General features: G+C 46.8%; 1 protein-coding gene across 2 annotated transcripts in view; it reads right to left on the bottom strand.

Annotated features, from left to right (window-relative positions):
- ALPK3 (alpha kinase 3) overlaps nucleotides 1-13,229 on the bottom strand; it is a 74,722-nt gene that overhangs the window by 17,448 nt on the left and 44,045 nt on the right. For both annotated transcript variants that reach the window (XM_053365180.1, XM_053365182.1), the window contains 3 exons: nucleotides 4,197-6,060; nucleotides 1,666-1,813; nucleotides 16-143 (listed from right to left, as the gene is read on the bottom strand). In XM_053365180.1, coding sequence (XP_053221155.1) covers nucleotides 16-143; nucleotides 1,666-1,813; nucleotides 4,197-6,060 — 2,140 coding nt within the window. The remainder of the gene's footprint in view (nucleotides 1-15; nucleotides 144-1,665; nucleotides 1,814-4,196; nucleotides 6,061-13,229) is intronic.

Here is a 13,229-nt window from a genome sequence, read left to right as displayed (position 1 = left end):
AAGAGACAGACTCACCTTCAGCACTCAGCAGGAAGTCTGTGGAGTCCGTGCCATACTCGTTCTGGATGGTGCACTGGTAAACCCCGCAGTCCTTGAGGGAGACCTGCACAATGGCCAGGGCCGCTTGCCCTTCATCTCCAGAGCTGGAAGAGAGCCCATCAAGAGATGAGAGCAGGGCACGCTGCAAGGAAAATGGGTGCATGTGGCCTTCAAGTGGTCACGAGACAGAAAGAGGGGAGAGGAGCCTGGTGCAGATCTTAGCAAGATCATTGTCAGGCTTTGGGGAATCAGCTTCCTCGGCGCCCGCCCCCGTGGCAGTAGATAAAAAGATCAAAGAAAGGCATGTCTTACCAGTTAGAAACTTAAATAATCACACAGAGAGAACAAAGAACACATCTCCTAGAAAAGGCGGTGCTCCCAATTAAGGATTACACCCCAATATATATATTAAGGAGGGACCCCAGCCAACAGGGCTGGTCCTCCTATTAGCTGGAATGAGGCAGCCATCTCAGAGAGCAGGTGAAAGTGGGCATGGGGCAGGGGCAAGGGCCGGAGAAGACTGAGCTGTTGACCTGAGGCAAGGGGGAAGATGCTCTCCATCATCAGTGTGGAAGTCAGATTCAACAAACAGCAAAGTCGAGCAAATCCGTCAATTTCAGTTTCTCTCAGTTTCTCATTTTTTCCAAATTTTAAGTTCAATTCTCAGCATTAGTTTGCATTTTTTTTTTAAAAAGCTCTCAAGAATACATCAGCATTGTACTGCGAATTTCTCAAAAAGACTGATACGGATGAATTGGAAAAATAAAAATGCAGCTCCCTTGTATGACTGGTTTGAAGAATTGTACAAACTCGCAACATATGAACAACTTGCATATAAAAGCAGACTTGCCATGGACAAATCCAGTGATATTTGGAATCCATTCTTACAAATACTGTAATAGGTTAAGATCTGGTGAAGTACAATAACAACGTTGTAAAGTATACAGTCGTGCCTTGGGAGTCGAATGTTTTGGCTCCCGAACGCTGCAAACCCAGAAGTGAACATTCTTTGGAACCCGAACGTCAGACCTGGCTTCCGATTGGCTGGAGGAGCTTCCTGCAGCCAATCGGAAGCCGTACCTTGGTTTCCAAACATTTTGGAAGTCGGACGGACTTCTGGAACAGATTCCGTTTGACTTCCGAGGTACAACTGTACAGTTTTGGGTTCCCCCCCCTCCCTCCTTTATTTTCCCTTCTGCACGGCTGCTGCTTCTCTTTTTCTTTCTCTCTCTCTCTCTATTTACATCTCATCATGTTTAGTGCATGTATAATTATGTACTTTTTGAAATTTCAATAAAGATGTCTGGAAAAAATATATATTCACGTTTATATGTAATTTTGGCAGCTATATTTGTGCACAGCCATTTTCTCTAATAAAATGCATTTCTGTGTGTTATTTTCATTCATCTATGCATTCTTATGCCCAATTCACCCTTGTACATGCATTTTGGTGCAAATATCTTCGCTTAAGTTTGGGTTGCATTTCAAAATTCAGTGACCTGCAAATCTTGAAAGACAGCTGTGCTGTGGCACGTGTGGCGCTTCAGAAAAGTGTGGATTTGGCACGCCCGCCTTTAAACGCAAACTGAATTGAATTTCTCCGCCACCCAAATCAGCACCCCTCACCTCCTTTTGGCATCCGTCACAGGAACCTCATCCTTATACCAGGTCAGCTTAGAGTCACCCAAAATGTTGAAGAACTGGCACCAGAGCTTCAGATTTCCAGAGGCATCCGAAAACTGCTCAGCTCGGATTTTGCGAATCACCTGGGGAGCTGCAAAGAGACAGTGGCTGATTTATCAGTTAGAAGAAGGAGAAGGAGAAGGAGAAGGAGAAGGAGAAGGAGAAGAAGAAGAAGAAGAAGAAGAAGAAGAAGAAGAAGAAGAAGAAGAAGAAGAAGAAGAAGAAATTTATTACTTATACCCCGCCCGTCTGGCTGGGTTTCCCCAGCCACTCTGGGCAGCTTCCAACAGGAGATGAAAAATACATTTCCAGTTGACTGGAAAATGTGTGTCCTGGTAGACGAATAAATGAGCAAATTAAGTTAATTTGGATATGCAGAAAATTCCAAAGAGAAATTTAAGGAATTGCAGAAAGAGGGGGAAGGAAGTTGAGTTTTGAAATGTTAAAATGATTGTAAAATTACTGAAACGCATAAAACTGAAAATCATGAATGAATGAATGAAAAAAAAATGTGCATCCTGGCAGTTGCAGTGGTTGGAGATCAGCCTGGAGATCCAACACCAGTCCTAAACTTGGAGAGGGATTGTTGCTTGCTGTTCTGCACCAGGCAGCAAAAAACCAGCATAAATTTGGAAGGGTAGCTGCTTTTCAGGGCCTGTATTGTTTTAGAAAGTGCAAATGGCGCAAGGCCACGTTTCTCCTTCCCTCCTCCTCTTTCTACCAACAGTGCCTCTGCCAGGGACCATCTCCTGCACCTCAGGGGGCTCCAATGCCCACCCTCTCCTGGCTACAACTGTGGAAGCCTGAGGGGGCAGGGAGAAAGCGTTGGTTCTTCTAACTGAAAGCATTGTTGGGGGGCCCTTGGGCAAGACCTCTCCCAACCCTCAGCGAGTCTCTCTCCTCCCTGCCATTCTCACCAGCTGCAGCTGCCGTCCGCCATCTTTGCCACCTTCTGCTTCCATCGTTCGCCAGGCAGCCAAGGAACAAGCAGCTAGGGGCAGCAACTGCTCTTAGTGCTCCTTGCCACCAGCTCCCTTGTGTGAGCCAGAGCAAAGGTTTTGGGCAGGTTGCCGTGGCGAAGAGGAGAAGCAGGACCAGAGAGAGCTTTTCCCAGGGACCCCCCTGCTAGGGAGGGGGTGGTACAGGCCTCCAGCGGATGCCCAACCATGTTGATCCTTGGTGCCAGCCCTTCCTCTTGGCCCCTTGGGAGCCTGAGGAAGCACGGCCACAGTGGTGTGGTGGTTCACCTCTCCACTAAGCCATGAAACTCACCGAGTGCCCAGTGGCCACCTGTCTTTTTTTATTATTAAGTTTTTATTAAACATTTCAACATAACAGTTTGTCAAAAAGCATATCATACTCATTTCCCCCCCATAAATTTCCCTCCTCCCTCCCTAAGAAAACCCCGCCCTGCCGGACTTCCCTCAGCTCCTCTCTCTGGTTTTTAAGCACAAGTTATTCTCTGCATGTTATACAACTGTAATAATCCTTAATTAATCTGTCTATGTGTTACCAATAATAAATTTGTGTTTGTTTATTCAAAACCTGCCAAGGAGATCAGTTCATTTTGTTGTTTCTTTAAACCAGTGGCCATCAGTCTAAAGTGCCTCACAAGGCGAGGACTCAGGCAAGAAGGTGCTCCCTGCAGGAAAGGAGGGGGGGAAGGTTCTCTCAGGGTGAGAGACTGGGAGAAGAGGTAGGCTCCCAGGTGGGTCTACTTTTCTGTGTGTGGATAAATATGACATATATTATATAAATGTGATAAAGGACCCCTATAGTTATCGTTCAGCCCGGACACTGAGGCCCAGCGCCAAGGGCCTTCTGGCGGTTCCTTCACTGATAGAAGTGAGGTTACAGGGAACCAGGCAGAGGGCCTTCTTGGTAGTGGCGCCCGCCCTGTGGAATGCCCTCCCATCAGATGTCAAGGAAATAAACAACTCTCTGACTTTTAAAAGACATCTGAAAGCAGCCCTGTTTAGGGAAATTTTTAATGTTTGATGTTTTGATATTCTGTTGAGAGTCTCCCAGAGTGGCTGGGGAAACCCAGCCAAATGGGTGGGGTATAAATTTACTACTACTACTACTACTACTATTTCCTTTCTTTCTCTCTTTTTCTCTCCCCCCCCCCTTCTTCACCTTTCTTGGTTTCATATTATTTTTATTTTTTAGATTAGTTTGATTTATATTTTATGTCAAAAACTTTCAATAAAAGTACTTATTAAAAATAATAAACTACCTTACAGGGCTCTTGTGAGGATAAAATGGAGGGGGGGGGGTTTCGTTTACACCTCCTGGAGGAAAAGAGGCAAATAAACTGCAAAATGAATTAATTACTAGCTGGGAGGTGGGGATTTCATCTGGGAAAGCTTCTTCCCCTAGATGTGACTTTCCCTCTCAACCTGCAAGAAGAAACTTTTCTCAGGGTGGGGCCAGATGCCCTCCCAGGAAGGCTGATAAGCAACACCCCTCCTGACCTTTAAATGGGTCATTTGCTTTCCGGGATTCGCCCACTTGTGCTTCGGCCGTGGTCTCTTCCAACTTCTCTGGAGCTCGCGTGGAGCTGCCTTCCACACTCTTGTTTTCTTCTGCTATTTCTTCATAGATCTTGGGCACTTCTAAGGTTGCCATCTTCCTAGCCGTGGTAGGGGAGCGCTTCTCCACGGGAGGAGAAGCCGGGGCGGGGCTTTGCAAAAGTGCTGCGTTCTTGCGGCCCTGCTGTGGGGACACAGTGGGGCTGCCCCTTTTTGCCCGTGGCTGCCCATCTGGGGACGCCCCTTCCATCTCGTCGGCCTGTTTGGCTTTGGTGAGGTATATTTTGCGACGTGCCCCAGATGCCAGTTCCTGAGGCGTGGCGCTCGGCAGTGCCGACGGTGCCTCGCCGGAAACCTCCAGAGATGTATCTGGGGGCCCTGCCGGCTCGCTGGAGACGCTCCCCACCACAATCGACGGCACGCAGGGCAATGGGGCGGCCTCCGGTTCAGCCACCAAGCTCTCTTTGCAAGCAAGCAGCTCTTGGTTGATCATCCCTGTGATCCTCCGGGAAGTCTTGGGAGTCAACTGCAGATTCTCTGCGCTTTGGAAGAGCTGGTTGGTTTCTACCCGCTCAAAGATCTTCCGCGATGTCCTGGGAGTCAAGCCAGCTATGCCCACATCCGGCAAGTGCTTGGGAATGGCAGTCGGCGGGGTCCTTTCTTCCAAAGCCTTGACATCTTGCTTCTTGCTGCCCTTGCTTTTGTCGGCCTCCGTGGTCATCTTTAAGAGCAGAAGCAAGTAATTTTTCAGGGAAGACACTAGGTTTGTGTTCTGTGCCTTATCTGCGGTTTGATCCTCCTCCATCGCGGTCTCTGTTTGGCCTGAGTCCTGTATTGCAGGTGCCTCAGAGACTGTTCTCTCCCTTTCCTTAGTTCTGATGTCCATCTTCCTCCCCAGGCCAAACGATTCCTTCTCATTTTCCTCACCCCTCAGTGGAGTTGGGGGCTCTTCTTGGGCACGAACTTCCGTCTTGCCCACCTGCCGTTGCTCCGATTCTGAGGCTGCCACCTTTGATGGCTGCCAGGTTTCTATTTCTCTCTTCACATCCCTCAGCAAATGGGCCACGGACTGCTGCTTCTCAGCTGATCCTTCTTCACCCGGAGAAAGTGGAGCAGATTTTTGGAATGCCAGAGGCATTGCTACTGTAGGAACCGGATGAGGTTCCTCCGAAATACTTTGATGGGAAACCGGGGCTTCTACAGCAACTTCTGGGACCATTAATGGCCTTGCTGTCACTGCGGGAGGCCTCTCGCCCTGAAGCCCTAAATCCCTGTTTAGCCTAGACCTCTTATCTCCCTGGACCTCAAAGGCTTCTTCTTGCTTTTCTTTGCTCACCGTGTCAATTTGAGGGGCATATCGCTCCAAGATGACTGTAGATCTAGGCTCAAGACTGGATTCCTCAACCAATGACCTGGGAGCAGCCAGATTTTTACTCTCATGACTTGGAGCTTGTTCGGCTTGGGTTCTGTCACTTCCAAAACGCGGGGAACGCCTTTTCACATCTTCTCTCAACACCCGCTGTTCCTTCGCAATGGGCTGTGTGGTGCCAAGGGAGAGAACTGGGGGATTATGGGAAGTCACTGAGAAGTGCTGGCTGCCATCCTGGCTTAGCACCATCGTGCTTGGCCCTTGGGCCTCTCGGCTAGGATCATCTTGCTCCTCAGCCTGTTTGGTCTCTGGCTCTTTTGGGGCGCCTTCCCTTATTGCAAAATGGCGGGCATCCTGGCTTGTTTCTTCTCCAAGACCCACATCTGGAGTTTGCAGGTTGCGGGCAGTGGGCAAGGCTGGCGTTAAGGTTTGCAGAGCCTAGGAACAAAGAGCACAGAGTTTATTAGTAGCAATGGGCACATTCCCCCCTCATCTCAACTTAATACTAGCTTGGTATATTTGATTATTTTCAGAGAACACTTTGAAAGGAAAGATCATCTTTTCCTTGGGAGTTCTCTCACGGGTTGGAAGGTTGGCACTCTTTTTAGCTCTGCTTTATTTAAAAAAAAAAAGCACTTCTGTTTTTCAACTATGATTCAAAATGCCATCCAAACCCTTGACACTAATCACAGCTCAGGCAAAGCTTGTGTTCGGAAAAAAGCTCATTACTTGATGCATTAATTTGTATTCCAAACCCAAAACAGCAAAAGGTCAAGGATTTCCTCTTTCTTGCAAAGTGTTTCAGAGAGTTCTTCTCTACAGAGGAGAGAGCACTTAGAGGATGGACAGGATTTCATGATGGCTTAGGCCTCTTCGAGAATTAAGTGCTAACTAGAACCATGAGCTGGGTAAGATGAAACTTGCTATGTTTCTTTTTCAACTAGTTTTGGTTTTGTTGAGAAACAATTCAATTGGCTGCACATTTCCAGTTCCCTTACTAAAACCACTTAAAAACAAACAAGCAGCACCACAGCAGCCTATGCAGAAGCGATTTTATGCTCTGTAGCTCTGCCCAATCACCCTCACATTATCAAAAAAATTCCAAACCAGGAAATGAACTTTGAAAAGATAATTAGTCTCCTTGTGTGAGCTTAAAGCAGGCATAGCCAACATGGTGCCCTCTGGGTGTTGCTGGATTACAACGCCCATCATCTTGACCACTGACCATGCTTCCTGGTGCTGATGGGAGTTGGAGCCCAGTAACATCGAGACGCTGCCACGTTGGCTACTTTGGCTTAGAGAGAAAACATCATTGTAGTCCAGGGGTCATATTAACACCTTCAAGCAGCTACTAGGGTACCAGGATGCCAGGACCTAGGTGGGCTTGTCCACCCCATTCCCTCATCTGGTCCAGCATTCTGAGGAGCACTGGGTGAATGGGTCACATACGGCCCCAGTATACCTGAAGGAGCGTCTCCACCCCCATCGTTCTGCCCGGACACTGAGGTCCAGCTCCAAGGGCCTTCTGGTGGTTCCCTGACTGCGAGAAGCCAAGTTACAGGGAACCAGGCAGAGGGCCTTCTTTGTAGTGGCGCCCTCCCTGTGGAACGCCCTCCCACCAGATGTCAAAGAGAAAAACAACTACCAGACATTTATAAGACATCTGAAGGCAGCCCTGTTCAGGGAAGCTTTTAATGTGTAACATTTTAATGTATTTTTAATCTTTGTTGGAAACCACCCAGAGTGGCTGGGGAAACCCAGCCAGATGGGCGTGGTACAAATAATAATTTATTATTATTATTATTATTATTATTATTATTATTATTATTATTATTATTAAATTTCCCACAATTCGGCAGAAGTAGCATCACTCCAAGGTACTGTTGGGAATCAAAATGGTGGCTACACCCACCCAGCTTGTAGTGATGCTGCCAGGTGTGCCTAAAGGATCCTACTGGCAAAGGCTGGGGGCTACCAGGGCTCGCTCAAAGTTGGAGCTGGTCCTGAGATGGGCTTCTGCATTCTGCAGAGGACCCTTGCTTGGAACAGAAACAAGCTCTTAGGGCAGGAGTCAGGAACTGGTGGTCCTCCATATATCCTAGGACTCCAATTCCCAGCAGCCCCAGAAATGTGGCTAATAGTGAGGTCTATGGGTGCAGGTTTTCCACTGCTGTCTCAGAGCCAGTATGTGAATGAATCACACATATATCAACTCCACTAGTGGGAGTTTAGTGTCAGAAACCATCACTGGCATCAAATCCGGATCAGTCTTTTTTCCTGGACCACAAAGCTCAAAGGCAAACAATGATTAATCAGCCACCTGGTAGACAGCCCTAAATATACAAATCCCCAGCTGAGATTGTGATTAGGATTGACCTCAACTCTCCAGAGATCTTGGACTTCGCTGAACCTGCGTTTTTTGCTTCGGTTGCAAGCTGTGATGTCTATCGATGGCACTGTTACCCATAAAGCCATCAGAGCAGCTTCCCTTCCACCAGGAACTGACTGTGTGGTTGAAGGAAAGGGAGCTGTACTCTAGGTGTGTATGTTGAGATCTGGGGCGTCTCAGGGGTCAATTTGAAGAGAAAGAGAGAGCCGCTTCCAGGGTTCAAATCTTGCTCTAAGTCACACATTACTCTGGAAAGGGTTCCCATATAATACACCTGGAGCTTGCAAAGAGAAGTCTGAAGATGAACCGTTGCAAGTGAAGGTCCAGAGACTTAAAAAGAAACACAAAGAACAACTTTTTGTTGTTGTTCAAGGAGCAGGTGGCTAACAAGTTTTGGATGGTTTGATGTGGCAGCTCACCTGACTTCCGGACAGCTGCTTACCAGAAAGGCGAGGGGCCGGGTGGAGGCAGCCCGGATGTGGTGTAAAAGCACAGGCGGGCGCAGCAGATGGGCTCTGCTGGTGCGTTTGCACTGCACTGATCTCCCCACAGCCTCGGTCCTCCAAGCCTCCTTCCCAGTCAGCAGCAGAGACTCAGCTGCCCAGTCAGGTGAGTGCTTTCTCCCCATCACAACATCCACTACCAACCCCATCCCTCCCAACATCTCTCAATCCTCAGAGCTGTTCCACTGCAATCACAGTTCCTTCAAAGCCATCTTCACCAACCTGGTGCCCTCCATCAGTTTTTGAACTACAGTTCCCATCATGCCTGACCACTGGCTATGACGGCTAGGGATGATAGGACTTGTAGTCCAAAATATCTATATACAGAAGGTGCTGAGTTGGTGCGGTCTGCTTTAACGTGACCCTGAAACCTAACCAAAGAAGTTTGGCAACTTAAGTTGACAGAATACACACAACTTGAAAACTTAACATGTAGAATAAGAGCACAAGAAGACTGGAAAACGTTTATTAAATGTATGGGAAATAATTGTGCACAGCTGAAAACACTGGCAGCATTAAGATAAATTCAACAGTGTAAATAAGTTTTGATGGATGTAATAATGGAATACTGAATTGTTTAGTTTATGTAAAATATGCAGGGATATAAAATATATAAAATGAATCATGGAAAGAGAAGGGCAGTCATTGATATCTTAAGGATGCAAAACGTTTATCTGAAATTGTAAAACAGAAAATTTAATAAAAATCATTTTAATGTGATCCTGAAACCTCACCTCCTTTGAATATCCCCAAAGTCTCCAATAGCACTGGGAATAAATTATCTAACTCTGACTCAGGATTAATTCCTGGTTGTTGAATCAAGACCCTTTTTCATTTAAACAAATAAACAAAAAACCTGGAGCCAAATCTCCATAGGAAATCCAAGGCTGCCATTCGGCAAGTGAAATGACCTGCGAGGGTCCATCTGTCAACCTTGAAGGCTGGTGCAACGGCACCAGGAATAGCTGCCCAGAGGATGGGCAACATCCAGGCCACACCGACCGACTGAACAGGAGCGTCGAGATCAGGTGGCTGGAAGGACTGACGTCTGGAAGAGATTAAAAGAGCTATATCTGTCCAGCCTGGCTGAGCAAGGGCAGAAAGGAATTGGGGGTGGGGGTGGGGGTGGGGGGTGCAGACTTATGGATATGTGTCAAAAATACAGTCATCAAAGCAGAGCCAAGTAATCTGTGAGGCTGTGGGGGAGGAGGAATAAAAACAGAAAGGGGGTTTAAAAGACAGACAGAAGGAAGGAAGGAAGGAAGGAAGGAAGGAAGGAAGGAAGGAAGGAAGGAATCAGCAGTTTTCCCATGAATGGCTATTGATATTGATACAGCTATTGATATGATAGCTGTATGCTCCCTCCATGTTCAGATGCACCTTGGCCACTGAATACTAGTTGCGGGGGAACATTGGCCTTCCTAGAATCATAGAATTGCAGAGTTGGAAGGGAACCCTAGGTTCATCTAGTCCAACCCTCTGCAGTGCAAGAATCTCAACACGTGGTCCCCGCCTCCAATCTGAAACCTCACTAGACGTTGCTTAGCTTTGCAAATGCGCCAGCATGGATGTCCAACTTGGGGTTCCCAGAGGATACTATCAGGGACATCTTTAGCATTGGGAATAGTGGCGCAGTGAGCCAGGGCACCAAGCAGTGGAAGGCGCCAGGCAGAGAGTCCGGGGAGGGGAGAGCAGGGAGGTAAGCGAGGCGGAGCAGGGGCTTGGTGCCTGTGTGCCTCCAGCGCCCTTCGGAGGCACTAGGACCCTGTTCCGCTCTGCAGCGCCAGGGTCATCCCTCATTTAGCACCTGATTGATCTCCCAGTGCGAGAACAATGGACTGAGTCTACCAAAACCTCATTATCTTGTTAACTCTATCATAACCTAGTTGAAATGCAACAAGTCAATGTCAGAGTATTTCCGAAAACCTGTGGACTTTAGGAATAATAATAATTATTATTATTATTATTATTTATTATTTATACCCCGCCCATCTGGCTGAGTTTCCCCAGCCACACTGGGCGGCTCCCAATCGAGTGTTAAAAACAATACAGCATTAAATATTAAAAATTTCCCTAAACAGGGCTGCCTTCAGATGTCTTTTAAAGAGAAGATAGCTGCTTATTTCCTTCACATCTGAAGGGAGGGCGTTCCACAGGGCGGGTGCCACCACTGAAAAGGCCCTCTGTCTGGTTCCCTATAACCTCACTTCTCACAATGAGGGAACCGCCAGAAGGCCCTCAGCGCTGGATCTCAGTGTCCGGGCTGAACAATGGGGTTGGAGACGCTCCTTCAGGTATACAACGCCTCAAAACTTTGGAAATTCATATAAAATCAATAGTTCCACCAATTTGCTTCATTCCAACGCCATTTAATACCTTTGGCCAAGGACTTCAAAACCCATCAGTTCCCGCCATGATCCCTCAGGCATGAAGTCACGTACTCAAGTGCAGGAATCACAGCACAAGCATCTCTCACAAAACAAGTTTGCTCCATCTTCCCTGTGAACAGCCCTTCAGATACAACAAGAATCATTCACAGAGTTGGAAGGAAACCACCAGGGTCATCTAGTCCAACCCACTGCAATGAAGGAATCTTTTGCCCAACATGGGGCTTGAAACCACAACCCTGAGATATACTTCATGCTTTACTGAGGTATATCTAAGTTCAGCATTTATTTCTCATTTTGGTGCCAGGTTAAGCAATGCCATTTTGTTTGGACAATTTAAGAGCAGGGGTGACCTGTCAGATTTTGGCTGGCCCACCTGCATCTGAGACTATATAAGTGTGTATACAGGTGCATTGTTAATAAATGAGCAACTAAAAAAAGTTTATTTGTGTTTCCTGTTTCTTTTCTCAAGCAGAGATAATGTGTAAGTGTGCTGTGTCAGCTCCATAAAAAAGGTGAACATCTCTGGGGAACCTTTTCTAAAAAAAGTCAACACAACAACTTTAGGGTCGCCCCCACTTAAAAAGGTCAACATCTCTGGGAAATGGGGGGGGGTGTTAGAGGGATATTTGCACCACGGCGCCAGATGGCCCTAGATCCTATGGATCTTCCTCACCACAAAATGACAATTGTGCTTGTGTGTGTGTGTTAGGGAGGGAGGAGAGACACCACTTGGCAACGCTGCTCTGCAAACCCAGGCAGCTTCACTTGCAAACAGGACCCCCCCACACACACACAAACCCTACTTCCTGGTCAATGGGAACAGAAGAGAGCTTACATTGCTTGGCAGTGCGAGTGATGCTAAATCTCAAGACCAGAGGCTGGAAGATGAGCCTCAGGGGATCTGTGGGGCAGAAATGATGTTGCGCACACTTGTGAGCCTCTCCATTCTGGCACTGCTCTTCAGTGGGGAGGGATGGGGCAAAGGAAGCTATAAAATGAGCTCTGTGTTACGATGCCGTGATGTATTTAGCACTGCTTTGTGTAGTCTTGTCCTTAAGTACTTAATTCATTCCGGAGGTCCGTTCTTAACCTGAAATTGTTCTTAACCTGAAGCACCACTTTAGCTAATGGGGCCTCCCGCTGCCGCCGCACTGCCAGAGCACCATTTCTGTTCTCAACCTGAAGCAAAGTTCTTAACCTGAAGCACTATTTCTGGGTTAGAGGAGTCTGTAACCTAAAGCGTATGTAACCCGAGGTACCACTGTATATGTGTCTTAAATAAATAAACAAACACAGCCACAGTATCCAAAATAGGTGTTGACAGAGCAGTCAGTTTCTGCTCCTTGGACAATTTTATTCATAGGAAAATGTGTGGCTGAATATATATTTTATCACAAAATGCACATTTATAAAGGTATTTTATATCAATGCCTTTTAAAAAAAACCCTATATTTATTCTAAAATATAGTTTTTTTTAACACATTAGGATACTTTTAAAAATGTTTTGAGCTAAGGTCTGTTTCACAAAATTCAGAGCAGTGTGAAATCCAAAGGATAATGAAGTTTCCATCTAAACATCTAGTACAGGAGGGGCAATTCATGAGGGCTGAATAGGTGACCAAAGACTAAAGAGTCCTGAGGGGCTGAGAGAAGGATGCATGGAAAGAAAGGTCTACTACAATGTCTGAAAAGTTGGGGTTGTACAGAGGTGATACATTTTAGCTTTCCTCTTCCCTGCCCTTCCATTTTTCCTTTTGTGTCATGTATGCAAGCCTCTCTGGGAGCCTTTTGGTCTGAAGTGCAGGGTCAAAGTTGCTTCATATATTTAAATAAATGCACAAGGAGCATGGGTTCCTCACATCATGTATGTTTTGACCCAGGCATAGGCACACTCGGCCCTCCATATGTTTTGGGACTACAATTCCCATCATCCCTGACCACTGGTCCTGTTAGCTGGGGATCATGGGAGTTGTAGTCCCAAAACATCTGGAGGACCGAGTTTGCCTATGCCTGTAGAATCATAGAATCATAGAGTTGGAATAGACCACAAGGGCCATCGAGTCCAATCCCCTGCCAAGCAGGAAACACCATCAGAGCACTCCTGACATATGGTTGTCAAGCCTCTGCTTAAAGACCTCCAAAGAAGGAGACTCCACCACACTCCTTGGCAGCAAATTCCACTGTTGAACAGCTCTTACTGTCAGGAAGTTCCTCCTAATGTTTAGGTGGAATCTTCTTTCTTGTAGTTTGGATCCATTGCTCCATGTCCACTTCTCTGGAGCAGCAGAAAACAACCTTTCTCCCTCCTCTATATGACATCCTTTT

Source organism: Podarcis raffonei, chromosome 14, assembly GCF_027172205.1.
Source record: "Podarcis raffonei isolate rPodRaf1 chromosome 14, rPodRaf1.pri, whole genome shotgun sequence".
NCBI lineage: Eukaryota > Metazoa > Chordata > Lepidosauria > Squamata > Lacertidae > Podarcis > Podarcis raffonei.
This window is presented reverse-complemented; position numbering and strand designations above follow the sequence as displayed.